The following is a 27,105-nucleotide window of genomic DNA, read 5'->3' as shown; positions in this document are numbered from 1 at the left end:
AGACTCTAGCCACTGCCCACGGCTGCCTTCCTCATCATCTCCTCGTCCTGGACGGACAGCTCGGTGAGTTTGCGCCCCAGTCTCTCGTGCAGGTCCAGGTACTTGGCCACGCAGCGGTCCAGGCACACAGACTCGCCCTTTGTCAGCTCTGCCTCCTTGTAGTGCGGGGGAACACATTTCCGGTGGCACGCATTGGTCATCCTGGCATAGGGGACATTATGGCAGTCAGTTTTGGAAGCACAAGACGCCTGCAAAAACAAAGTCTAACACACATTTCTAGTCACTGATAGCATACTTTAACAGAGCAAGAGAGGCGAGAAGGTTGTTTGTTATGTTGATTATTAAAAGGGTTTTGTATTAATTGAATACTTTATTAGAGGTTTGCATAGGAAAAGCACAGCACAGTAAAGTTCAGATACAAGGTCAACTAATAGGATTTAAACCCAAGAAAGCCAATGGCTTGTTTACATTGGGGACCTTTTGTACTCAGTGTGTGTGTGTGTGTGTGTGTGTGTGTGAGTGAGTGAGTGAGTGAGTGAGTGAGTGAGTGAGTGAGTGAGTGAGTGAGTGAGTGAGTGAGTGAGTGAGTGAGTGAGTGAGTGAGTGAGTGAGTGAGTGAGAGAGAGAGAGAGAGAGAGAGAGAGAGAGAGAGTGTGTGTGTGTGTGTGTGTGTGTGTGTGTGTGTGTGTGTGTGAGAGAGAGAGTGTGTGTGAGAGAAACACACACCCACACACTCTAAACAGGTCGGGGGGGGGGGGATTATTATATTCACACAAGAAATATGAATAAAGCCATGCACACTTTGACATGCAAGCAACGTTACCAGTAATGCTGCATTCACACTGAGAGAAGCCAAGCTAGTGGTTTGCTTGGTAATTCAATGTTATCTCAATGGAAACCAGCTTTAAGATGCTCGAGATGCTCAGAACAAAGCTCGGAAACTTTAAAAGCTGGTTTCCATTGAGATTACATTGAATTACCAAGCAAACCATTAGCTTTGCTGCTTACAGTGTGAATGAGGCATAAGACTCCCTAATCGGGACTGTCAGGTAGCATACACCAACTTTAGAAGGCAATTGTAGCCAATCAGGAGGGAATATGGGAAATGGGACAGATACATGTTTAATGCCTCATTCACACTACAGATATAGTTGAACGTTTTGCTTGGTAATTCAATGTAATCTCAATGGAAACCAGCTTTAAAGATGCAGGAGATGCTCAGAACAAAGCTTTGAAAGCTTTAAAGCTGGTTTCCATTGAGATTACATTGAATTACCAAGCTAAACGTTCAACTATATATCTGTAGTGTGAATGAGGCATAAGACATGACTTTAGAGATACTGTGTACCGCTTTGCTTGATTTTTGGGAAAAATCTGTGGGAGCAGTGTCCAAAAATGTGAGAAATCAGGGCTGGAGGTTGTGGTTTGCCAGCCAAGGAGTGTGTGTGCAAAGTTTGGCATGGATAGGGGCAACAGTGCCGGGGATAGAGTAGGGCCAAAAGTGTGACGTGACAGACGGTGGAGCTTTTCATAGTGACTTGCGACTTGACGGTCGCAATTATGCAACATATTGTCAGTCAATAACGACACCTGGTGTAGTGGAGTAAAAGTACAATATTTGGATCCGACATCATCCGAGTTGTAGTGGAGTAGAAGAAGTAAAATACTCAAGTAAAGTACAAATACCTAAAAATTGTACTGAAGTTCAATACTTGAGTAAATGTACTTAGTTACTTTAAACCACTGCCTGCTGCAACAACTAGCATGTGACAGATCCGTCTAAAAATGCCGGCTGTCCTATCAATGGTCAATTCATTCAACAAAAACATGCACAAATGTGAATTAAACGTCGGGGAACACTGCAGCGCGTGTGCATTAAGATGCATGGAATCCTGGAAGAGTATAGTAGAGCCACCGGTTATTAGCCAGCTTGCTACAATAGCATTTAAATCCTTATTTACCTATTGTACATATCCGCCATCATTTCTACTTCCAACTCCGCCGCCAACTGCTGTGCTTTCATGGGATCCATGTTGTCTTGGTATGGTGAAGATCCAACAACCACCGAACACGGACCGGGTCACGTTCTGCTGCTTGTGTCCAACAGTACAGAATACAGATCTGATCTGTCCCGTTTTTACTGTAACCTTCAAATCCTCTGTACACACGTGCGCCTTGTTTCACCCGGTCCGCAGGAGAGCGCACACACTTCCGCTAACAATAAAGTTGTATGATTCAAACAGCTGAGGGAGGGCTCGTCACCTTGAAAAAGCAAGTACCAAAATTGGTAGGCCTACTTGCTTTTTCCTGTATTCTGTATTTTTCAGCAATGTAGAAATAAATACTATGTTAAAATTAAACGTCCGAAATTAAAAAATAATAATAATACTTGAGTAAAAGTACAAAAGTATTGGTATCAAAGTGTACATAAAGTACCAAAAGTAAAAGTAATAGGCCATATACATATTATATTTAATATAGCCTAATCAAGATCTACAAAGTAAATAGTAGCCTAACTTAAGTTTTCAAATAATTGTAGCGCAATATTTGGTTAGTGGGGTAGTTCACCCCCAAAATGTTTTTTTTTTCTTTTTGTATTTGTCACATTCCTAAATGCGATTATAGAAAATTTACCCACATTGATTCTGGATGGAGACCCAAATGCATGGCCCTGGATGGGGACCCAAATGCGGATGGGGAAACCGTTAGGGTAAGTTTACTATAATCAATTTTTTAGGAATGCGACAAAAAAAAAGTCTCACGCCAAGTCTCCATGGCGTGAGAAACCAATAGAAAAAAAGCAATTTTGGGGGTGAACTACTCCTTTAAGTACTTGCCTGGATACTTAGTTTACACCATTGTCTGTCAGTACTAGGAAAAATAACACCAATGTTGGTATTTAAGTCAGACATTTTAATAATAATAATAAAAGAAAATGTATTACAAATCCAGACAGGTGCAAAATACATTAGTACATACATTAGCATTATGTATACAATATATTTTTAGAGTCAAAAGATATAAGTGCTTGTTTATCTGAAGCCCAATTCACTGTGTAAGAACTCCTGTGAGCCAGATTGTTTGGCTCAGACATAATTTTAAACTTCTCAAAGGCTGTGACTCACTCACACCATTGCCATAAAGGCACAGCAAGGACAACATTTCAGTAAGCCAATACAATTGAGTATACATTCCCAGCTATAATGAGCCATGGCTTGTCTCACACATTATGAATCCAACTTTAGTCTGACTTGTGGTTTTCTCATTTCACTTCCTTTGTAGAAATGGCAGCAAAAGTAAATAGTAAATGCAGATTTACTAGACCAGGGTAACTTAACTCTGTTTGGTCTGCGTCGTCTCCCCCCCCCCCCCCCCCCCCATACACACACACACACCAGGGTTCAAGTTCAACAAAGGTTATAGTTGCTACGAGGGAACAAAATGAAACCGCTCTGGGCGAATACAAGAACGGTCGCCCTAAAACACGCTTGCCACGGGGGAATGTGTCGACCTCGGAGTGGTAGCCACTAGGTATTCCTAAATGTAAAATCAGTAAAAATATGCTAAAACCTAACCTTATTCCTAAACCTAACCTCAGTAAAACTATGCCTAACCCTAAACTTATTCCTAAACTTAACCTCAGTAAAACTCTGCCTAACTCTAAACGTATTCCTAACCTTAACCTCAGTAAAACTATGCCTAACCCTAAACTTATTCCTAACCTTAACCTCAGTAAAACAAATAGAAGAACCACCGCTGGGGGGGGGGGGGGGGGGGGGGGAAATGAACTTAACTGTTTATGCTGGATATGGATATCTTACTGGAAATAAAAGCAAAAAAAGAACGACAATATTTCAACGTTACAATTGGCAAACTGATGAATGATAGTGTTGAATGAGTATGAGTATTTCTTCATTTAAGTGTAGTGGTTCAGATTAATTTATTCTGCCACCAACAGTAACACCAATAACATCCACCTCAGTCAATTTGTCATCTGTTTCCTCTTCATATGCAGACGACAACGTCATGCCCCAACTCTCGATGATGTGCCCTCTACAGTGTTTGAGGGTTTGTCTCACTGACAGCAGACAGTTCGATTTCCTGAAGCATAAGGATGTTGCAATCAATGTAGACCTCTGTAGCGTCTGCAGGCTGTTCTGTGTCAGACTCTCTAGTCCTGCTGCACACTTCCAGAGCTATATGAGGGAAAGGAGGAAGTTAGACGAAGCTCCTCATTTATCATAATCTCAGTCAACCTATCAGTAAACCAATCTGGTGAGCAAGCATATAGAGCAAAATGTGAAATAATGGGATTTGCTGAATGATGGAATAGTGGGAAAATCGCGCTCTTTTGAACGACCATCATTTCGACCGGAGGGTTAGCGACTCACTCCACGGAGGTTAGGGTTAGGGTGGGGGTTAAAGTCGGGTGTCGAAAAGATAACATGTAGTAAAGCAACACGCTCCCGTAATATTAGCTATACATGCAACTAAAAGCTGATATAAAACAACATATTTGAATGTTTAACTTTCCCATTTACTATTTATATGAGCAGCATAACCTCAGAATATCTCAAGCAACTCACAATACTTCAAAGTAAATTAATTTACCTTCATCAGGATCATCCTGCAAATGTCCCATTTCTCCTTCATCTGCCATTTTGTCCACCTTTAACAAATTAATCTCCTCCTCTTCCGTTCTTCTTTCCTCTGTAGTGGCAAAACAAGGTAATGGATGGTTCTGGAATGGCAATTCTGTTTGTTCAATTGCTTTTGCTTTCATTTTCTCATTGTGCCTATCCTCTTTTCCACAAAGCTGGTGACTCTCCATTTCATCTGGCATTACTTGTTGGAAGTAATTATGTTCCGATGGTACATAATTTACCACTGCCTCCTTGGATTTAAACACACAAGTGCTGGACTCTTCCCCTTCTTTTTCTGTCACAGTTTCACTCAATGTCTTGTTTTTAGTTTGGCTCTGTCCCTGTAGCTTTTTCTCATGCATGTGCTGTGTGCTTTTGTCAGCTTCTTGTGATCCACAATTCTTAGCTATGATGATCCTGTGGGGGTTCTGAACAAATGGTAAACCGTGTATGGAATCACGTGTTTTAACCTCACTTTTGCCTTGAAACTGTGCACTCTCTTGTTCCATTTCTGATTCCTTGGCAAATTCTTCATGACTGCTGTCTGTTCCACAACTAACCTCTCCTTGACTTTCAACACCATCATTTGACTTTTTTGATTCCCTGGTCCTCCCGTGTCTGTGTTTTATAAGCTCTTGAAACTGTTTGAGAGTCACTGAGGGAGGCCGTTTAGTTGTGATGACTTGAGCCCCTTCGGTGTGCTCTGGAGTGGAGTTCTGCTCCAGAGTCGACTTTATCTTACTGGAATCAGAAGAGGGAGCAACACAGAACATATGCTCCTGTGTTTTGATCTTACGGGGTCTCCCACGTTTCCTCTTTGGGGGCATTACGTCTACACTCTGAATTGTTCTGACCATGGTGCTGGGACCCGAGTGTGTTTGGCTGTTATAGCTGGTCGTTGACTTCATCTTTTTTATTGCTGGTGGTTTCTTTGATTTCCCAGCATTTTCCAAAGGCATTCTGCAAGATGTGTTGGCCATTTCCCTTTCCTTGGCCATGACATTGTTCCTTGACAGACTGACTGAACAAACACCCAAATGGATTATACTCCGACCTTGCTCACAGATCTTTAAAGTTTTGCGTGCCAAATTATGACCAATGGTATCTATTGAATAATTTATGCATTTTGGATTTGTTTCTCTAGATGCTTGGCTACTGCCACTATTACGATTTCTCTTCAAACCTCCAGGGACATTTTGGCTAGTATTGAAGAACCTCGTCCATTTGCTCCCATCTTCTACCCGACTCCCAATAGGTACTTCATTGGTGCTTGGCCCACTCTCGTTACAGCATTGCACACAGCGACTGCCACTATTACCACGTTGTTTGCATTTTCTCTTCAAACCTCCAGTGACATTTTGGCTAGTATTTAAGAACCTTGTCCTTCTGCTCTCATCTTCTACCACACTCCCAATGGCTACTTCAGTGGTTCTTGGCCCACTGTCGTTACAACGTTTCACAAAGCGACCATGTTGGTTGTGTTTTCTCTTCAAACCTCCAGTGACATTTTGGCTAGTAGTAAAGAACCCCCTTCCTTTGCTCCTGGTGCTTGGCCCACTGTCGTTACAAGGTTTCACAAAGCGATTTGAGTTACAAGCATAATTTCTAACTTGATGTAGGGATGGGTTAGTCATGGTGCTGAGAGGAAACAGTAATACTCCTGGCTTCATCATCTGCCAAGATTGCACCTCTTGACGTGATTGCTGAAATGTATTACCATGGTTTGTGGGGTGGTTGAAGGATGGTTGGTGGTGTTTAGCCATATTAGTACATGGCTCTGATGGAGGGAGATGTCTACGCAGGAGCACATCCTCCATACATGCAAAAGAGTCAGGTTGGGAAGACTGACAAGCTGCGTAATGTCGTTTCTGTTGACAGGAAGTTTGACCATGGGGGGACAGAGCACTCTGGGTGACTGGTGTGTTCTGAAAGCTCCTTTCATCCATTTGGTCAGGGTATCTCAGAGAGTGGACTGTGGAGGAACGGCAGGTTTTGGAGAGGCAACACTGTGGGGCTTTAGGGAGTTGGGTGAAATCTGGGTAAGGCTCAGGCGGGTGCTTTGCAGGAACAAAATGAGAATTGCAAGCAGAGTGGAAGCCTAGGAAGTGGAAAGATGGAAATGGCCGTGAGAAAACACTGTAAAGTGCTGGTAATACACATTTGAACTACCGTACATTTTTTGTGTTGCACGCAATGATGTCAACCAGGACCTTTCTCCCACATCTATCCCCTCTGAACAGTTGACCTCAGTACAACACTGGCACCCAATGCTATTCTATTTTCATTTGTGTTATCTCCTCACTCTCAAGCCAGCGTAGTCGGACACAAGTCAAGTTTATTTGTCAAAATAACAAACAGGGAGGTTGCCGCTTGCCGGCACAACGTTTTAGTTAACAGCCTCTCCAAACAACTTTAGCTAATGGTTCTTTAGATCAGTCGTTATCAACATTTTTCATGCCAAGGACCCACAAATGATTTGGACCCCCCAACCCCCCCAGTTGATCAAGGCCCTTATCACTCATACCGATCTAGTCAGATTTAAGCTAAGTAAGCTAGCTTATCAATTATGTTTTAACTGACAAGCTTACATTGTGTCAACTCTAGTGCTATAATTCAATACATACAATGAAACGATTGGGGAGGGGGGCAACATCACGTTATTTCTTCAATACGGGAATACATATTGTTGCTGTCAGAAACCTCATATTATCTCTATAATTCAACTTATGTTTTTGAGGGGTGCAAACCGCTTCTACATTGCACTTGTGTGTATTAGTACGGATCTCCATACACATAAAGTAACTGACGTCATGGACAGAATGGCCCATACAAAGAGATATGCACGCGCGTAGTGTTTGCACCGCTCACTTCGTGTAGGTGAAAATGAATACCCTACTTCATCATACAAGTGTCACAAGCAGATCTACAAGCTCACAATGTGTCGCATTGCAACAAGTTGTGAGCTTGTAGATTGCCAATTTTCACACAATTTTTTTAATATAAAATAAAAAAAGATGTTGTAATGAATAGTGTTGGACAAACAACGTTTCGACAGCGACGATATCAGAACCAAAATACATCTGTGTACCTGTATCTGTTAATGATGTGTCGTCAATTGGTGTCCAGTCTTCTGTGCACACTGCAGGATGCCTACTCTGCTTCTCTGCAAGGTTTGGAATTGAAGACTGGTGGCTGGTTGTTGCTCTATCAAGGTTTGGAATTGAAGACTGGTGGCTGGTTGTTGCTCTATGAAGGTTTGGAATTGAAGACTGGTGGCTGGTTGTTGCTCTATCAAGGTTTGGAATTGAAGACTGGTGGCTGGTTGTTGCTCTATCAAGGTTTGGAATTGAAGACTGGTGGCTGGTTGTTGCTCTATCAAGGTTTGGAATTGAAGACTGGTGGCTGGTTGTTGCTCTATCAAGGTTTGGAATTGAAGACTGGTGGCTGGTTGTTTCTCTATCAAGGTTTGGAATTGAAGACTGGTGGCTGGTTGTTGCTCTATCAAGGTTTGGTTGGAGGTTGTGTGGGCTGATGCAGTTCATCTCTAGGTTCACAGAGGGCAATATATTAAAACCCATCATGATATCCTCCAGGAGCCTCTCTATTTCCTCTGGAGATTCCTCTACTGACTGGGGGCTGGTGTCCGGTGCTTGGGTGCATAGGGATGGGATTGGGGTCTGTGGTTTACATGTGCAGACATAGGAGGTGGGCACATGTAGTCCCAGGTCAGTGAAGTCTCTCTGGGGCTCTGCAAGACTGCTGCCACTCTACAGACAGAAGAGACAAAACAATTAAGTCATAGTGGAACAGAACAGGTTAGCATGAATACTTACTTAGCCAGATTCTCCTTGGTAAAATATCGTAATGTAATAGACCTCTAGTAACAAAGTCTACACTTTGGCACCTATAGTGTGTTGAGTGTGTGTGTGTGTGTGTGTGTGTGTGTGTGTGTGTGTGTGTGTGTGTGTGCGTGCGTGCGTGCGTGCGTGGGTGGGGTGGTGTCTGGAGGTGATAGTGGAGAGGAGAATGAGGAGGAAGCTGAATGCTATCCTGGAGAATGACTCCCATCTCCTCTATGATGAGCTGGAAAGGATGAGGAGCACATTCGGCTACAGACTCATCCCTCCTCGCTCAGACCACCGCTCAGTTCACACGGGTGTGATTTTTTACTGATTAGGTGCTTGGTCTACCTACTTTATTTTTTTCTAGATTGATATTTCTATGCAATTGACGTATTGATGTTGATGTATTACCTTGCTTATTGTATTGTTGTATTACCTGCTTATTGTAAATCTCTCTGGATTAAGAGCTTCTGCTAAATGCCTAAACTGTAAAACTTGTTATTTAGACAAACGCTAGGTTTGATACCTGGTATCTTAAGTTTCTGTGAAACAACAGTATTCGCTTTGCACTCACTCTACTTATATCATTTGTTGACTAGGGTTTATGCCACTTACTCTGATTTTGCACTTGTAAATCGCTCTGGATAAGAGTATCTGTGCCTAAATTGTAAATTGAATCACTGGTCATATAAATGGTTCAGTCTAGTGACGAACACTGACTGAAAGTTCATGTTTTTTATTCCCCAAACAAACTAGAAACAACATCTCAAGTCATGCCCATACTGTAGGTTTTACTGACCAGTGGAGTTTCTCTCCTGTTCCAGGTTCCTCCATGGGTGGCGTTTGGTGTTCCCTCCACACTAGAGATAACTGTTCTGTAATTGTTGTCCAAGCCTTGAGCTACAAGTGGTGCTGCCACTGGAGTTAGAGGTTCGGTTTGGCTGGAACTAAATGAATGGATGGAGCCATCCATTGCCTGTTCATTACACTTCACAGTCTGTATCCCTGCTTCTCGAACACTTATCTCAACTTGAGTTTCTGCATCCCTCCTACAGCTCTGCTGCTCCCTGACAACTTCACTTTCCCTTTGTACGTCTCTTCGTATTTCCACAAGGCCTCCGATCCTCAGTCGGCGGGCTGCAGCCAGCACATCCTCTTGCTCTGTGGGATCCTCCAACTTCAGTACCCCAGAGTACAGAAGGCCCACCAATTTCAGCAGCGTATGGGCCTTCAAAGACTGAAGCTGGAGTTGGCGCATATTCCCAGAAGGAGGGGAGGGTAAGGAAGACACCTCCTTGGACAGATAAGGACTGAGGGCAGCAATGATGCAGCTGTGGGCTGGAATTGAAACACCTTAGCAATGGTAGAAAAAAAGAACAGAAGGAGAGAGACACATTGTTATGAATGAGACAGGTCTGTATTAGGTAGCAACCTAATATGTGAAAAATGTACTTGGGCCTAGGCTACATTAATCTGGATTTTTCAGATTCAGTGGATCTGTGTAGTCATGGATTTCTTTAGACCTAGATATCGGATATACGAAAATCTGAGTTCAGAAAAAGATCCAGATTAGTGTGGCCTTGGTCTGACTAGACCTTACCCATTTGAAGATAATTGCTCCGAAATAATGTGCAGAGTTTGGATTATGAGGTGTACACAGTATAGAGAGTGTTAGGGTAGAATTATGATACATAATTCTATGATTTGTGTACGAGGCTCATATGACCATATAAGGATATATTATGAACTGAACTTACAGTATAGGAGACCACATTTTGGTCGGATACTGTAAGCTCAGGCTAATAGATTACAGGTCATAGTAACTTTGGTTGCCCTGGCTACGAAATCATGATATACTGTATGTCACTAGTGGAAAGTTACCAACACTACGTGTCACTGTCTTCCTTGTTATGATCTGGGAACAAATGAATGAGTCCCACGAAGATCTTACTGTCATAACTGTACTCTTTATATACTGAATGTTAACTTCCATTTTGGAAGAGAGAGAATTAGCAAAGCTGCCACTAGGATGGTACGCTCACTGTCTGTCTTCCTTGTCTGACTCTCTTCAAATAGAGCAATAGAGCTGGTGCTATCTCTATTGTACGTTTAGCCTACATGCTACAACAGTTACAACATGCAAACACGCATACGCGCGCGCGTCTGTGTTCGTTGTGTGACACTTGTGTATATGTAACAGTGTGCGATTGATGTGTGAGAGTGACACACAAAAACACAGCCGTAGCAGTCTACCCAGTAACGGCGGACACGCTAATAACAGCTTGAATGTGGGACTCGGTAGAAGCGAAATAATCTTTTTTTATATCACAACCCTATATTATAATGAGAATAAGAATACAATCCGTGGCAGATGTGTAGGGGCTACAGAAGAAATTGTGGGCACGTGCATGAATATGCACATGCATGTTTGGCGGGCACATAGTTAAACAGAAGTGCGAAGAAACAGCTTGAATTTGGGCAAAATGAAAATTGGTCTTCCTCACCGTCTGAATAATAATAATGACCAATGCCATGTGAAAGTTGAGATCAGTTGCTGAAGCCAGTGAATAGATGAACGTGAAAATGAGAGCTTGACTCTCTTAAATTATGTAGGATAGGGTTACACCCCGCCATTCCGAAACACCGCCATTCCGAACATTGACTTCTAACCCTAACCCTACCCCTAACCCTAACCCTAACCCTTACCCTAACCCTAACCCTAACCCTAACTAACCCTAACCCTACCCCTAACCCTAACCCTAACCCTAACCCTAGTCAATGTTCGGAATGGCGGTGTTTCGGAATGGCGGTCTGACACCGTAGGATAGGCTACGGTTTTACAGTCCCTACTCTCTACACATGACTACTTATTTTAGCATAAGACATAAGGGGATCAGTACTGTACTTGTCCTTTTTCCCCAATCCCCAGTCTCACCACTAGTTTGTAGCAGGGTGTCACAGAACAGGTTGCTGTTCTGCTGTCTCTGGATCTCAGCCAGCAGCCGCGGCTCATAGTCTTTTAGTCGGTACCTCCACATCCTTCAATCAGCACTGGAAGGGAGGCTAGAAGAAAAACACATTTGAAGCAGATTTGCCAAATTAGCATTATTTATTTTACAGAAGTAAACCTGTGAGGAGACAATAAAGTAGTAGTAGGCTAGTAGTTGAATTGAAGACGAGTTTAATGGCAACATGACATCATCACGCAGAAATTATTTAAGATTTCTGGCTGTTATATGATGTGTTGCATAGTATTGTTGTATATTTGTCTGTCGTGAATTGAGTGCAAAGCACCCCAATGCAAACAACTTAAGCCATAGCGCAAAATAATTTAAACCCAAGAAAGGTTTACATTCTTTTTGTAGACCATGAATCTGAAGCAAACTGCTAATAAAGTATTCAATCAATCAATCATCACGTCATCATTAATAGCAACTCGGGTCCAGGGCATCTCTTGTAGTAGGCCTACTTTAGCCCCTTTTCGACAGCAGCTTTAGCACCACACCGCACTACACCGCACCACACCACAAAAATATCTACATTTACCATTACACAAAAGAGACCCTACCGGTAAGAAACAAATTGAATTGGTCTAAATGAAAAGTCAGAAGGTGTTCAGTCATTATTAAGTGTTTAGCCCTGTTTGGCCTAGCTCAGACCTACTGTAGATTGGATACGTTTTAGTACCACGTTTAGTACCACTTTCACACCACTCTCTCTACGCCATAAGTCATAAGTGGGCGGTGTGGTGTGGTGTTGGGCCAGTGGAAAAGGGGCTTTTGTGTATACACTACAGAATACAGTAGGCCTACTATTCAAAGTCTGTTACTGCAACATGTTCTCAAATATGCTGCTCATTATCAAAGATCATTACATATTATTCTGGTATTATAGGTGCCAATAACGTTATTGCAATTCTTTGAAAAGACAATCTGGATACATTAGCTGCGACTTTAACGCACTGTACCAAATCATCAAATTAAGCCTAAGCCTTTTCCCAACTTATTAAGAGCTTTAACAATCACTATCAACACTAGTGGACTGGAGACGGTTGTCTACTAATTAATGCAGTGGTTTTCAACCAATGGTCCGAGGACCACCAGTGGTCCGAGGGGGCTCCAGGTGGTCCCTAGCTCTGGTCCATAGCGTTAGTTCTCGGTCCATAGTGTTGTGGATCAAGCGGATGGACCAGTCGACCAGAGCTAGGTGGTCCCCAGCTAAATGGGAGTTGGAAACCAAATGGACCCTTTAAAGATCTTAAATATTGAGTGTAAAATGAAATTAGGTCACCAAAGTAATTTTAGTTTTTACCATCTCAAGAGTTAAATTATTGTTTAACACCTGCAAATTACTTAATTTACTAGAAGGTTGCACAATTAGGGAATGAAGAAGAATTGCTATTTTGATCAACGTGTGCCCGTCTCCGGGACCATAGGCCTACCTATGTTCCCCAGGTTCTATGTTCCCCACTTTCTTACCACCTGGCACCTAAACCTACCCCTACCCATAACCCTAACCTCACTAAAACTAATGCTGTGAGGTGGGGAACATAGTGGGGAACATAGGGTGGACCCCCAAAAGTATTCTAGGTTTTGGGTCTGAGAAGCTAAATGTCATCAACTGGTGGTCCGTGGCTCAAACGCTGAACAAATAATGTTATTAGCTTGATGTGAAAAGAGTTGAAAGCCACTGTAGGCCTAGTAATGTGACGCTAACCTCGCCCACCAGGCTTAATGCGACGCTAAACTAACCACAACTCAACGTTGATTAGAAATTCATGACATCTGTTTGCCCCAAACTAACGTATATAGCTTACATCGTTCCAAAAGGGGCTGTAGTGTAATTAATGTACCAACTTACGTTTTCTGAAGAATGGGAAGTTAATACACTGCAACTTATTTTAAATTATCCAAGTGAACAAACAATTTCCATGACTTTACCAGTCTTCTCGAGTTGCACAGTGACGCCTAAACTGATTGTTTAAAACCCTACTTTAAGATTTAGCCAATAGGAAAGCCTCGGCTCAACCACACTAAAATCACGGAGGCTAAAATTGACCTCGATACACAAATGATCCAAAATTGTAGTTTCTGCATTTTGTCTTTGTGGGGCAGTAGCCTATGCATTCCATTGCTGGATGAATCAAAACAAAACAAGGGTTCTGAAAAATCATTTTGTTTTTATTAAAAACTGTATTGCTAGTTACATATTTGATTCACCAATGAGAACTGTGCAACATTAAGAGCCAAGGCAGAGATTAAGGTTTCAGCTTTTTGATTAGTGTTCCAATACCAGGAGGCTGACATGAGTTTCAGTTTTTGCTTGTTTTGTCTTTAATTAAAATAACCTTTAAAATGTCTTAAATCAAAAATAAAATAAAAGATTGCATATGCATTCACCAAGAGCACCCAAAACAATTAACCCAAATCATAAAATATAAAAAACGAAATACATAAAACCATTAAAATTAACAAATATTCTCTGGTATATATAGTTTAAATGTGCTTTTATTCATTTTTCACGTTTATCTAAGCAAACAATCAATGTCTGGTCTCTGCCTCCACAAACTGAGGTTTTACAAATCTAAATTGGGCCTTTGCTCTCCCCTAGTCCCCTCCTTAAGTCCTGCAAAACTCTTTGCATCACATCCATTTAAGTTATACAATCTGTCCATTCATACTTGAAGGCAACTTGAGTCAATTGTAACGCTTTTTAGTGTTTGAAGTGGCATGAACAAAAAGGGGGGAAAGAATCATTTACCCACCCCAGTGCCTTTTTTTCCAAGATCCGCTCAGTAAATATCTACATCTTACTCGGCACTAAGAATATGCAATCCTCTACAGAACAAGCACTACAAAAAACACGCAAGAATGTGTCCTCTCACCCAAGTGTCGTTCTGTGGCCTTGAATGACTACCAGCCAAGTTAGGTAGACCATGCGTTTGTGGAAATCAAGAGTTTTATATTCTATATAAAACAATGCAGAAACCAGACTATGATACATACAGCCTTACATACAAAGTTCATACATTCCAATAGCACGTGGAATATAGAACTGTTGAGATCCATACATTCTGAAGTAGTAACTTGCAAATAAAAACACCTCCCGAATGGTTACTCAAATCATTTTGGACACATCCACATCAGACCCATTGTGCATGAATGAGGCACTCCAGTTAGTCCACACTGACATTTTGTTAGAGGCAGTCTCATATTTACACATTTATAATTCATAATAGATTTTCAGATAAAAAAAGAATGCACTCAATGAATCAATACTAATCAAATCCTGTCTGGTCTCCCAAGAACACTAAAGTAGATGCTTAGCTGTGATAGTAGGAACATAATGATAAGTATTGTAGAGCATGGCGGAGAAATATGTTGTTTGCCCTTTTCACTCTATTTCTATCTAGTAGTCCTGGAATACTCGATACCAACACCTCTGTTATTTTGGTCTGTGAAATTCAAACTTAATAAAATACACATCATCCCCATCTGAGTTCTATCAATGGACTATTATAGACTCTTGAAACTCTTAAAATACACAGAACATAAGCCAATCAAGTCAATTCAGTGTAAATTAGTTTTTAGCGAGGGGAGAAAGGTGTCAGAAGGTGGTATTATACAGTTGCGGCAGTAGCGGTGTCATTTGGCACATGTACGATACTGCAGTATAACATAAAGCAAGATCATAACAATCACCATCAAAACAGGAGAAGCATCACATATCTAAAGAGCTATCAAGGAACATTGGTTCTGTTGAAAGAAAAGAAAACTGTAGTACTTAAATTTTTCTTCACGTGTTGAGGCGAAGTGGTTAAATGAAATATCATATTTTACACAGCTATTTTCTGGAAAGGGTCCTGTTAAAATTCCAAAAGTTTCCCTTTTGATGTGTTTGGCAAGTGTAGTGTATTTGACGTCCTGTGTTCCAAAAAGTTCCAGGCTCCTCTTTTGCTGTGTTACGAGACGAGGTCATAGGAGACCGATTAGAGTTTAAGAAAAACAAGTGGTTATTGTGTCATGTCAACTGTCCACAGGGAGAGTAAAGTCATGTCTTTTAAATCCCAGTTATGTCAATAGTGGCTACATAGTCAGGCTGTCTGATTCAGCACAGGAATGTAAGAAACAGACAGAGAGGAGAGAGAGAAAGAGTGGAGTCTGTAGTGTAGTGGCTGTGGTCCCTTGGTGAGTGTTATCAGATCAGCAGGGGCAGTAGGTGGGAGGTGGCTGTCGTCTACTGATGCACACGATCAGTTTTTCTGAAAGAAAAGACAGAGGAGTGAGGGTTGAAAGAGGGTGAAAGGATAATATTAAAACAATGCCTAGGTATGAATCAATACATGAACACGATATTGAAAAATGTAGTAGAGGTGTTTGCAATATGTTACACAGTACGATAGACAAACATCAGCAGTGGCGGAAAATACAATTAGCACACATCTCACAAGATCCGACTGTACACAGAATGCCACCAAATGGAAAAATGGAAGAAGAAAAAACAATCACAGTGGCTTGCCAGCAGGGGGAGTAATAATACAGTCCAAATAACTGTGGCAGTTCAATCACACTGGTCAATCACACACACACACACACACACACACACACACACACACGCACACACACGCACACGCACGTACGTTTAGGCCATGCAGTGAGGGCCAGTAGGATACACATACCATGCGCTCACATGCAGTGTGACTGTAGGTGTAGCCTAACCATCATATGAATCCATGAGAGGCACAGAGGCTTGCCTCTCCCCATACATCCCTCCCTGAGAGACACAATGACAGGCGAGTAGTAGGAAGAGGGTTTGTAAGAAATAAGAGTAGAAGAAAGTAGGAGAGAAAGAAGAATGTGTTCACGTTCAGAATAGACAAAAACAGAAACGGCGCATCACACACTCACAAGAAAGGAAAGAAAGTTTACAAAGATTAGTTCAAATACAGGTCAATAAAAAAGAAAGAAAAAGAAGAGTTAGTGAGGGGCTGGGGATATATAAGTTAGAAACAGATCAACAATGATGTTTGGCAAAACATGCATCAACATGCCCCTGCTGTCTGTGTGTGTGTGGGTGTGTGTAAGCACCCACTCATTTCACAGTTAAGTGATGTAACTGGCCTTCATGTACAGTCAAGTACAAATGTATCCTTGAGTTCAAGTTGTTCTGCTGCTATCTTTCTCATATTTGCAACATGTTTCATTTCTCTCTGTGTCATTTCCTGCTCTGATGGACCCTTCATTGATGTTTCCCATCATCTTAAAAAGGGTTTGTCAACGCCCTCAAAGCTCAAATACATTAAAACAATGCTGTCTGAAAGGATACTATTCCACTGGATTTCATTATAATTTAAGTGGATCAATGCATTTTTTTGGTAAAAGCACATAAACTATCAGAGCATGCGACTCTGTGGCTGTCCTCTGCCACCCAGTAGGTCCACAAAACAACACAAACACTGGAAAAGTGGTTTCTTGTGAGGATCAGGAGGGGTTGTTTTCCTTGCTGCTGTTAGAATTAGAGTCAAGAGTAAGGCGTGTTATGTGTTCTCTGAACTAACATTCAGAGAACGTTAAAAATAAACATAAAAATAAACATTTTAGCACTAAAATCGCTGTGGTTGCGTGGTATAAAAAATGGTATGAGTATCGACATTTTTCAAAATATCGTATAGAAGTTAGAAATCCAGTATCGTGACAAGCCTACTTTCAACTTGGTGTCCCTACTTTGGTGGGGGAAAAATATAAAAATTGTAGATTTACAAGTTCTAGAGTCATAACATTGCAATGTGATGCATTTTGAGCTTGCATACAGTATCTATTTCAAAAACATTATACCACACCTTCATACAACTAAGAATAAAATAAGATTTAGGTGGTCAATGCACATTATGAAGATAATCATCACCATGTCACAGCCACTAAACAGGGATTCTGTGTGTGCGTGTGTGTGTGTGTGTGTGTTTGTGTGTGTGTGAAAGAGAGAGTATGCGCGTGAACACAGTGCATGTGTACCTGCACTGTGTCTTTATCAGCAGGCTCAAGTGTGTCATCAAGAGTGTTTCTCCTCCCTCTCTGGTCCAGTGTGGAATATGCATCTGGGGAAGACAGAAAGAAAATGTAAAGACACCGACAAGCTTTTGTATTTCTGCATATTGTTTAGCGTTTAGCGAATTGACAACAAATATGGCTTACTGATCTCAGTTAAATTTATGACAGCTAGGACTGGGTGCACTACTCGTAGCTTGGTCTGCAGTCACCTAATCCGTATATGAATAAAACCTACTCCTGTAATAAGAGACGTGTCTCCAAGGCATAGTGTATGTGCATTAACAAGCACTCAAACTTACCCGGTCCCAAGTCGTTCATTGGAATCATGTCTCGTTCACTGTCTGTTTTCGCCCCTGAAATGAAAATCAAAGACACAGACAATAAGCATATACAAAATGTCAATGTTTCTCATTACGATAAAGGTCTCTGCCACTGCCATGGTTACAAATGGTGTGCATGTGGTATTTACAAACATTTTCCTTCATCTATTTTAGTCCAAGATAGCTGGGAATTGGCTGAAGTTCAAGACAGGTGGGAACTGCCCCCAATGGACAATACATAGAATACCAAGATTAAAGAATTAGACCAGAGTATTTCTTTCTTCTTATTGTCAACATGGCCTACAAAAAGACCAACATCTACATACAATGGATGCATACCTTGAATCAACTGTATCAACTCCATGGAGTTGGAAGTAGGCTTGGGAAATACTTGCTATTTTCCTATCGTGATTTGTGTGGGTCATGACCGAAAGTATAAAGTTGCGGGTATAAGCGGCCGAAATGCGTTTCCTCAGACGGGTGGCTGCCTGGTATCTCCCTTAAGCTAGCCTTACACCTAACAACTTTGGTAAGATTGTGGACAGATTTGGGAAAGATTTCTTAAAGACTACCCCTCACACTATAAGATTTGAAAAAGACTCCCCAAAGACTGTAGGATGATTTTTCAAAGATTTCAGTTGTTAGATGTGTATGCCTCTAAAGATTGTGTAAAGACTGGTTCAAGATTCCCTTTTATTTGCTGAAATATGCCTATTATATAGCCTTGTGTTCCTAAATAAATTATAATATTATTATAAAGCATTAGGCAAACCATAAATGAAAATAGCCGATCTACAAGCTCAGTCACAGCGCGTCGCATCACAGTATTGCAGTATTGATACTTTTACTTGATTACTTTTTCCATCACTGCACATGCAGTGCACACACACACACCGAGCTCCACCTTCCTCCCTCCCCAGCCCTCTGTGCCTCTCCTCTCTAGTTCTCCTCTCAGTCTAGCCGGCGCAAATCGATCCTATCAACTATTATCAACGTTGAATGTTTGGAATAATGGAAACGCGGAGAAATAACTAATAAAGGGCTGTTGTAGTAGCCGCACCAACAACGACCAGGCTGGCAGCTCAGGCAGCGTCTTTTGGGGAATGAATGGCTTGGCTTTTGACTTGTTCCGTTTTGGTTGTAGGCTAGGCTACGTCATTGTATTCATTCAGACTCAGCCCCGATTTGGGAAAATATTAAACCAGTTTGATATTCTCGTAACAGAATCTGGCTCTCAAGTTGGGGTAAAAATCGAGTCGGACCACTACCTCACATTTAACGATTGAGTAACGACTGAGTCACGGGAGCGCGCCGCGACTAGCCTGGATTTTATTACGATTGAGAAATCTTTTCAAAGTTGTTAGATGTAAGAGGGCCTTTAGAGATAGGGTGAGACTTGGAGTAGAACCACTGCTCCTTCACTTGGAAAGGAGTGAGCTTAGGTGGTTCGGGCATCTAGTACAGATGCCCCCCCGAACGCCTTCCTAGGAAGGTCCTCGAAGCACGTCCCACAGGGAGGAGACCCAGTGGCAGGCCAAAGAGCATGGAAGGATTATATCTCCAAACTGGCTTGGGAACGCCTCGGTATACTGTACCCCCGGAGGGAGTGGAGGAAGTTGCCTGGGATAAGGAACTCTGGAAATCTCAGTTGGAATTGTTATGCCCGTGACCCGATTCCGGATAAGCGGTTGAAGATGGATGGATTTGTGGCCAATCAAAAATCGTCGGGAGTCATATTATACAGTGAGGATTGACCATGCACAAGGTTAGAGGAATTTTTTGTCCCAGTGAGGTAAACCCCAGCGCAAGTACATAAGAAGGAATACTAAAACTCTGTCTCTGACCTTTATCTATGAGCGGCAGGGTGCTATCCTCATAACCTCCATTGGCTCTGGTGTTGATAGTGGGAGGATTTAGGTTGACCATGAAGTCTGTCTTCTTCCAGCCGTCCTTCTCCAGGGTGCGCCTCAGCTCCTTGTATCCCCACACTGTCTGCAGCACCAGGCCTGCACCTCGCACCTCACGCTCAGAACGGTTACTGGTGGACAAAGAATGAAGAACAGAGTCAGAAGAAGAGTAGTTGGTGTTAATAAGTCCATATAAAATGAATAAGCCTCCCAAATATAAAATATTTGCGATATAAGAATGGTACACAACATTTGACAGAAAGATTGTTAGTGCCCTTAACTAGCAAGTTAAGTGTTGCTCCAGCCTCATACGCACAATCTCCCTTGCGCATTCTCGATGACTGCCCTGTCATCGAAAGACAGGGCAGTCTTTCGATGCCCTGTGAGGCCCTGAGGGTTTTGGCTGCGTCCAGGCTGGATCCCAGCACTTCATGGAGCGTGCTCAGTACGGACACAACCCCATCTTTCAAACATGGCAGCCATGTTTGTTTATACATGAAGAAAATATGATGGCTGCTATCTCATGAATGCCTGAACGGATTTCCAAGCGGATTCTTTTGTTTGAAAGCTGTAAACGGCACACACATACATGGTGCATGATCTGTGCACTACCGTGCACGTTAAAAACAAAATTGTGGCAGTTCAGCAGTGTTAAGTTTGTCGACTAAGACTAAGATAGACAAAAATAAGTTCACGCACACAGATAGTCAAAACCAGAATTGTGTTCAGGTTCATTCATACCATTGTCTGTTCCCATACACTGTTATATGTTTCCAACAATGTATTATGTATGCCACCTTGGTTAAATCTCAAACCAGTTGGAAAATGTTTACTCCCCCTCTCACTGACCCTTACCCATCTTTGTTGATAAGGACCAGTCTTTCGATGCCCTGTGAGGCCCTGAGGGTTTTGGCTGCGTCCAGGCTGGATCCCAGCACCTCATGGAGCGTGCTCAGTACGGACACAACCGTCTCCTCTGACAGAGCTCGTACGGGCTGGCTCTGACCACCGCCCGGCAGGTTGGCCACCAAATGAGGAACAGCATGTTTTCCTGACACACACACACACACACACACACACACACACACACACACACACACACACACACACACACACACACACACACACACACACACACACACACACACACACACACACACACACACACACACACACACACACACGTTTAGATATGTAGACATATATATGATTGTCCTCCAAACCAACCCCATCTTTCAAACATGGCAGCCATGTTTGTTTACACATGAAGAAAATATGATGGCTGCTATCTCATGAATGCCTGAACGGATTTCCAAGCGGATTCTTTTGTTTGAAAGCTGTAAACGGCACACACATACATGGTGCATGATCTGTGCACTACCGTGCACGTTAAAAACAAAATTGTGGCAGTTCAGCAGTGTTAAGTTTGTCGACTAAGACTAAGATAGACAAAAATAAGTTCACGCACACAGATAGGATACACAGGGTCTTACCTAGTAGATCTCGGTTGCGGGCGTCGATAGCCAGGTTACGGAGGGCACCAGACATTGCCCGGATCACACGGTCGTTGCTGTGGGCCAACAGCTCAGTCATCATGGGTAGGCCTTTCTCTTGACGCAGCAAGGCGCGGATGTAACGACCATACTGCAGGGACGAACACATAAAAAATAGTACAAAGTACATTATTTATAAGGTAAATTACTAAGTACCAATTATAAATTGAGCCGTTTATAAAATGGTAAAATGTCTTAGGCTCTCTCTATTAGGCTTGGGCGGAGATAGCAATTTTTGTGGCCATAAAGAATCTGTGTAGGAGGGGTAGGGAATGCCATATGCGGTAAAGATTCACCATGCATAACGTAAGAGGAATTGTGGCAATACGGAGGGCACTGCATGTTGTACTGGTTTTGAGAAAGAGCTGGACATGTTGTCAGAGATTTATTTGAGTATTGAAGTTAATCGGTTATTAAGAGAGTATAATAAAAGACCATTATCTATCTATAAATGCGAGAAGTCTCTGCGTGTGTGTTTGTAATCCGCGTATCTCGAGAACCGTTCGTCCCACCGGCTTCAGATTCGGCACGCGCGCTCCCCGCCGCGGCACGGAGTGCAGTGCCGGGCCTCGACCCGACCCGACGCGCGGTTTTCCCTAACCGGCGCGAAACGTTTGGAATCTCCTTATGCGGGGCTGATTGTTGACATCAGGCTGTTCCGGAGGAAATCGGCGCAAAATCGGTCATTGTGACATCACTGCAGTGCCGGGCGCAAGCGCTGACTCATTGTGACATCACTGCAGTGCCGGGCCTTGCCTCGACCCGATAGATATCTCCGTATATGGGCATAAGACTGAGAACTCCATATATGGGCATATGGGCAGATACAGAGATCTCCATACAGTATATGGGCATATATAGACAGATATCTCCGTATATAGGCATAAAAGGGACACAGACCCTAGACCCGACAGATATCTCCGTATACTGAGAACTCCATTATGTGCATCTTGCCTCGACCCGACAGATATCTCCGTATATGGGCATAAGACTGAGAACTGAAATCGGTGCAAGCGCTGACTCATTGTGAGATTTGTGACATCACCTCATAAAAGGCTCTGACATCACGTACGCCACATGAGTCAACAAAAAATCTCTGTGAGTGTGTATGTATGTATGTAATCCGCGTATCTCGAGAACCATTCGTCCCACCGGCACGCGCGTTCTCCATATATGGGAATAAAATGAATGCCCGTATGCGGAACCGGTACTGTGTGTCCAGAGATCTTCATATATGGGCATAAGTGGACAAAGACAAACAGATGGTCAAAACGGGTCCTATGACAACAGGTATATTGGGGTTTGCATTAAAGGGTGGGGCATTCATGGGGTTTGCATTAAAGGGTGGGGCATTCATTCCCTATTTCAAATTCGGCACGCGCGTTCCCCACCGCAGCAGGTAGTGCAGTGCTCGGCCTCGACCCGACCCGATACACGATTTTCTGTAACCAGCACGAAAGGTTCGGATTCTGATGTCTGACATCAGGATTTTCCGGAACTGACACTGTGTCTGCATAGATCTCCATATATGGGCATAAAATGGATGCAGACAGCTGATACAGATATCTCCATATATGGGCATAAAATGGACACAGGCAAACAGATGGTCAAAGATCTCCATATATGGGCATAAAGTGGACGCAGACAGACAGATACAGATATCTCCATATATGGGCATAAATGGACACAGGCAAACAGATGCTCAAAACGGGTCCTATGACAACAGGTATAATGGGGTTTGCATTAAGTTTGTCTCCTCCTCCATCTGTTTGTCTGTGTCCCTTTATTCCCATTATGGAGATCTCTGTATCTGTCTGTGCCTCCGACTGTGTTGCAGACACAGTGCCGGTTCCCCCTGCAAAAAACCCCATTATACCTATTGTCATAGGACCCGTTTTGACCATCTTTTTGAAAAAGCGACAGAGATCTCATATATGGGCATAAAATGGACGCAGATAAACAGATATCTCCATATATGGCATATATGGGCATACAATGGACGCAGAATCACAAAGTTCTCCATATACGGGCATAAAAGGGACACAGACAGACAGATAGAGATCTCCATATATGGGCATAAAATGGACGCAGATAGACAGATATCTCCATATATGGGCATATAATGGACCCAGAACTATAACTGCAGTGATCTCTATATGGACATAAAATGGACGCCGACAGACAGACAGATACAGATATCTCCATATATGGGCATAAATGGACACAGGCAGACAGATGGTCAAAACAGGTCCTATGAAAACAGGTATAATGGGGTTTGCATTAAAGGGCGGGGCATTCATTCCCTATTTACATTGTTCCGAGTTGGCCAGGTCGCCGACTAGACGCTGGGCCGCCCAGCTTCTAGTTGAACTAAATAAGCTTCCATCGTTTACAGCCGGGGGTATGTTGCGTCACAGCATGAAACTTGATTAAATCAATGCCGACATGGATAGTCTTTAAGTATCATAGACAACTTAATCTCTTGTATTTGGAAATACTACAGTGAAGCATTACAATTTATTAAAAATGTCTCCTCTATTCAAACAACGGCTCCATTTTAAAAGTCCATGTTCGTGTTGGTGCGACAATATCACAGCATCGTGTTCAACATTATCTTATGCTTAACTCATTTGCTGCCATTTAACAATACCTTCGTACTCCAATCCTGCCAAACTGTCTCCATAGACTTCCATGTAATTCATAGTGCACGGATCATGCACACCCATGCCTAGATAATGCACCACGTGTGTCCACATTGCTCACAGCTTTCAAACAAAAGAATCCGAATGGAAATCCGTTCAGGCATTCATGAGATAGCAGCCACTATGTTTTACACTGTTGTGAGCTTGGAGGTCTGCTACCTGAGTTGTATGGGGGTTGTATGGGGGTTAAACAAGCAATTTCGCGATCGCTATCATGCCTACTAACGTTTTTGGGGTCCAAAAAAAAAAAAGAAAAAAAAAAAATGATTTTTTTTTTTTTTTTTTTTTTCAAAATGGCGGCCATTCTCGGGTTCCTCGGGCGTGGCAGGGAGGGACATCCCAAAATTCTCGGGTTCCTCGGGCTTGGCAGGGTATGAGTTAATATCACAATCCAAATCATAACATTAACTATGGAGCAATGTTTTGGTGAGCATGCATATTATGAGAACAGAAATGCGATGGCAAACTAATATCTGTCCTCGTTACACGTGCTGTGAGCCGACAGTGGGTTAAACAGAGCTTTTTCTAGCATTTTAGTTCTGATATTAAGCTAAAATGTCCAAAGTTGAAAACAACTTTATGCTAATAAGCAAGAGATTTGAGAGACCCTGAGTGATGGCCAATCAGGGCAGACATGTTTCAAATTTAGTTAAAATTTAGTTTGCCTTAACAACTCCAAGATGAATATAGCAAAGTAAGTCGTTGAGAGAACTACATGGCCTATTTTACGCCTAAAAAGTATGAAAACTATTTTTGGTTGTACTAAATAGGTTTAATATTTATAGATCGCTTGCTTCCACAATCTTCTCGGCACTCCCCGTTCTCAAAAATAAAGGTGCAGTGACAAATTTGTTTTGGTATGAAGTTAAGTAAGGCCAGTTCAAAAGGTTTCTTATTTCTAAGCCAAATCAAGATGTGATGAATATATACACAATGTTTAACTAAAGATCTGTTGCATGAATACATTTTAAAAGCATAAAGAATCTAAAATAAAATTGACAACTCAAATTGGAAATGTATTTTGAATTCTTGTCTAAGGTTCCAATGCATTTCACCATCATCTGCACAGCTTTCTCTAAGCAGGGATTCTAGGGAACATGAAAGAGGTGGTCCCATCATGCAATTGAAACAGATCCACTTACAGTCCAGCGTCCGGCACAGAGGTTCTGCACAGCTCCAGCTGAGGCCTCCAGCACTGTGGGGTTCTGAGACTCCTTCAGCAGTGAGGTGTAGATACGCACCACCTCCGGCTGGAACAGCAGCTCATAACCTGGAGCACAGGATGGAGGGAGGATGTGTTAGCACCCATGCCAAACCAAAACCCATTCCTCTATGTTCTATCTACATCCTGGCAAGGTCACAGACCTGTTCTACATGTCGTCCGACCACTTTGTCATCACGTGGATTTCTCATTTCTTGTGACTTTCTCCTCATTGGATGGAACACTAATTAAAACACATTAAGTGCTTCTTATTTTGAAGTGATCCCAACAGTAGATTGCCACGATTTACTGGTCCAGTCACATAACACAAGTCATGTGACTCAGCATGGAGACATGGCCGCTGAGCCAACAAGTGTTTATCTTGCTATTTTGCCGTTTTGCGTGATTCTTTTAGATCAAGGAGCTTCTTAGCAGCAAAATGAATTAGATTCTATGGAGGATTTTCGCTGTGCGTGCACGTCATCGCCCAATGGAAAGTGACTCGTGAGTCTGGCTTCACATATGGACTCCCCACACAGTACAGTAAGGATTGATAAATAATATAACATGTTATACTGTATATATCCCAAAGAACTTCGGGATCGGCATACTAACGCCCTTCTTTTCTTTCCAGAAGTACTTCGGGATAGGCACTAAAAGTGCTTTTTTTATCACGCAGGCAAGCGCAGCGCACTATCACGATGTTGCGTGTGAGTCTGTGTGCAGAAGGAGCGAGTGATCTGGTCGTCGAAAAGAAAAGAAAATAAGAAAAAAAACTCATAATATGGGTTTGTGATATAAAACAGTTTCAGAATCAGAACCCCTGTACTAAAACGGTAGGTTCCTTTTACTGACAATAGTGCCTTTTAGGCTACAGGTGAATTACATAAATATTTATTTAAATCACATTTAATTTGGTGTAATTCAGTATTCTTTGTTATACTAAAGAAAACATGCAACCTGATATAATGACTGTGTTCATTTCTAGTTAGCAGAAAGCATAGGCATAGAGAGCTGCTGCATGACTTGGTTACCTTTGGCAGGTGTGGTCCGCTTTGGAATGTCTATTATATCTGCTGCAGCATCCTCATCTTTCCTGCCTGAAACACATTGAACACCACAACAGCTTAACAACTTAACATTCCAGAGTCAGAGCAGATTCCAAAACTGCCTGGTCAGACTTGTTTGGTTACACCACTAATGAGTAGAAAATCTCCTTTATCGAGATGGTGAGGATCACTCCAGGGCTCAAAATTGTGACCGTTTTGGCCTCAGTTTTGGCCTCAGTGAAAAGATGGATGGCAGCTGGACAGATAGTCTGGAGACGAAATGAAAATCCTGACCTCAGGACACTGCATAAATCCCCAGTGGTGGCCTAACATGCATTTTTAAGGATTCTTTCACCGTTTTATGTTACCTTTAAACTGCATTATGTTCTTTTTTGTATCAATTATATTTGATAAATTTGGTGGGGGCTCCTAAACTTAGGAAGTTGGGAGCACCAGTGCTATCAATTCAATACCACACACACACACACACACACACACACACACACACACACACACACACACACACACACACACACACACACACACACACACACACACACACACACACACACACAGTAAATGGCTACAACTCTATAAAGTAAAGTTAAGGTTAGTATATAGCTACACAGATCTGTTGTTAGCTCAGACTCATTAGTATTACTACTACTACAGCATGCAGCTGAAGCAAAGCACAGGTCACATAGCAGCAAGAGCTTACCTTTGGAAAACCACTCATCTGTAGCCCAGGCCAATAAGCAGAGGAGATTGGAGGAGTACATGAGAGGAAGGGGAAAAGAGAAATGGGAGATGAAAAGAGGGAGGAGAGAATGGCGAGAATGGA

The 27,105-nt window shown here is 42.3% G+C and overlaps 2 protein-coding genes across 4 annotated transcripts in view; both read right to left on the bottom strand.

The window, feature by feature from the left end:
* On the bottom strand, positions 1-2,134 carry LOC308281408 (mitochondrial import inner membrane translocase subunit Tim10). Its single transcript, XM_080721579.1, has 2 exons — positions 1,962-2,134; positions 1-201 (listed from the first exon to the last, which is right to left on the bottom strand). Exons 1-2 carry the CDS (start codon positions 2,030-2,032, stop codon positions 6-8), a joined length of 267 nt encoding a protein of 88 aa, XP_080577705.1. The 5' UTR covers positions 2,033-2,134; the 3' UTR covers positions 1-5.
* Positions 2,135-13,974: 11,840 nt separating this feature from the next.
* The window catches only part of ctnnd1 (catenin (cadherin-associated protein), delta 1), a 44,933-nt gene continuing 31,802 nt past the window's right edge, over positions 13,975-27,105 (bottom strand). For 2 of the 3 annotated variants that reach the window (XM_080722006.1, XM_080722004.1), the window contains 9 exons: positions 26,250-26,315; positions 25,157-25,284; positions 21,253-21,403; positions 20,615-20,810; positions 19,697-19,890; positions 17,832-17,885; positions 17,497-17,579; positions 16,164-16,258; positions 13,975-15,746 (listed from right to left, as the gene is read on the bottom strand). In XM_080722006.1, coding sequence (XP_080578132.1) covers positions 16,199-16,258; positions 17,497-17,579; positions 17,832-17,885; positions 19,697-19,890; positions 20,615-20,810; positions 21,253-21,403; positions 25,157-25,284; positions 26,250-26,315 — 932 coding nt within the window. In that variant the 3' untranslated portion in view covers positions 13,975-15,746; positions 16,164-16,198. The remainder of the gene's footprint in view (positions 15,747-16,163; positions 16,259-17,496; positions 17,580-17,831; positions 17,886-19,696; positions 19,891-20,614; positions 20,811-21,252; positions 21,404-25,156; positions 25,285-26,249; positions 26,316-27,105) is intronic. The other variant, XM_080722005.1, reaches the window with a different exon arrangement.

The sequence above is a fragment of the Nannobrachium achirus genome (assembly GCF_963921795.1).
Source record: "Nannobrachium achirus genome assembly, chromosome: 3".
NCBI lineage: Eukaryota > Metazoa > Chordata > Actinopteri > Myctophiformes > Myctophidae > Nannobrachium > Nannobrachium achirus.
Note: the sequence above shows the minus strand (reverse complement) of the source record. Positions and strands in the feature narration are given on the sequence as shown.

What these genes read in the sequence shown, in the direction of transcription:
- LOC308281408 (XM_080721579.1), bottom strand. Translation starts at nt 2,032, where the DNA reads ATGGATCCCATGAAAGCACAGCAGTTGGCGGCGGAGTTGGAAGTAGAA. An exon ending in ATGGCGGATATGTACAATAG is followed by an intron (nt 202 to 1,961) that starts GTAAATAAGGAT and finishes CCCCTATGCCAG; the next exon opens with GATGACCAATGCGTGCCACC.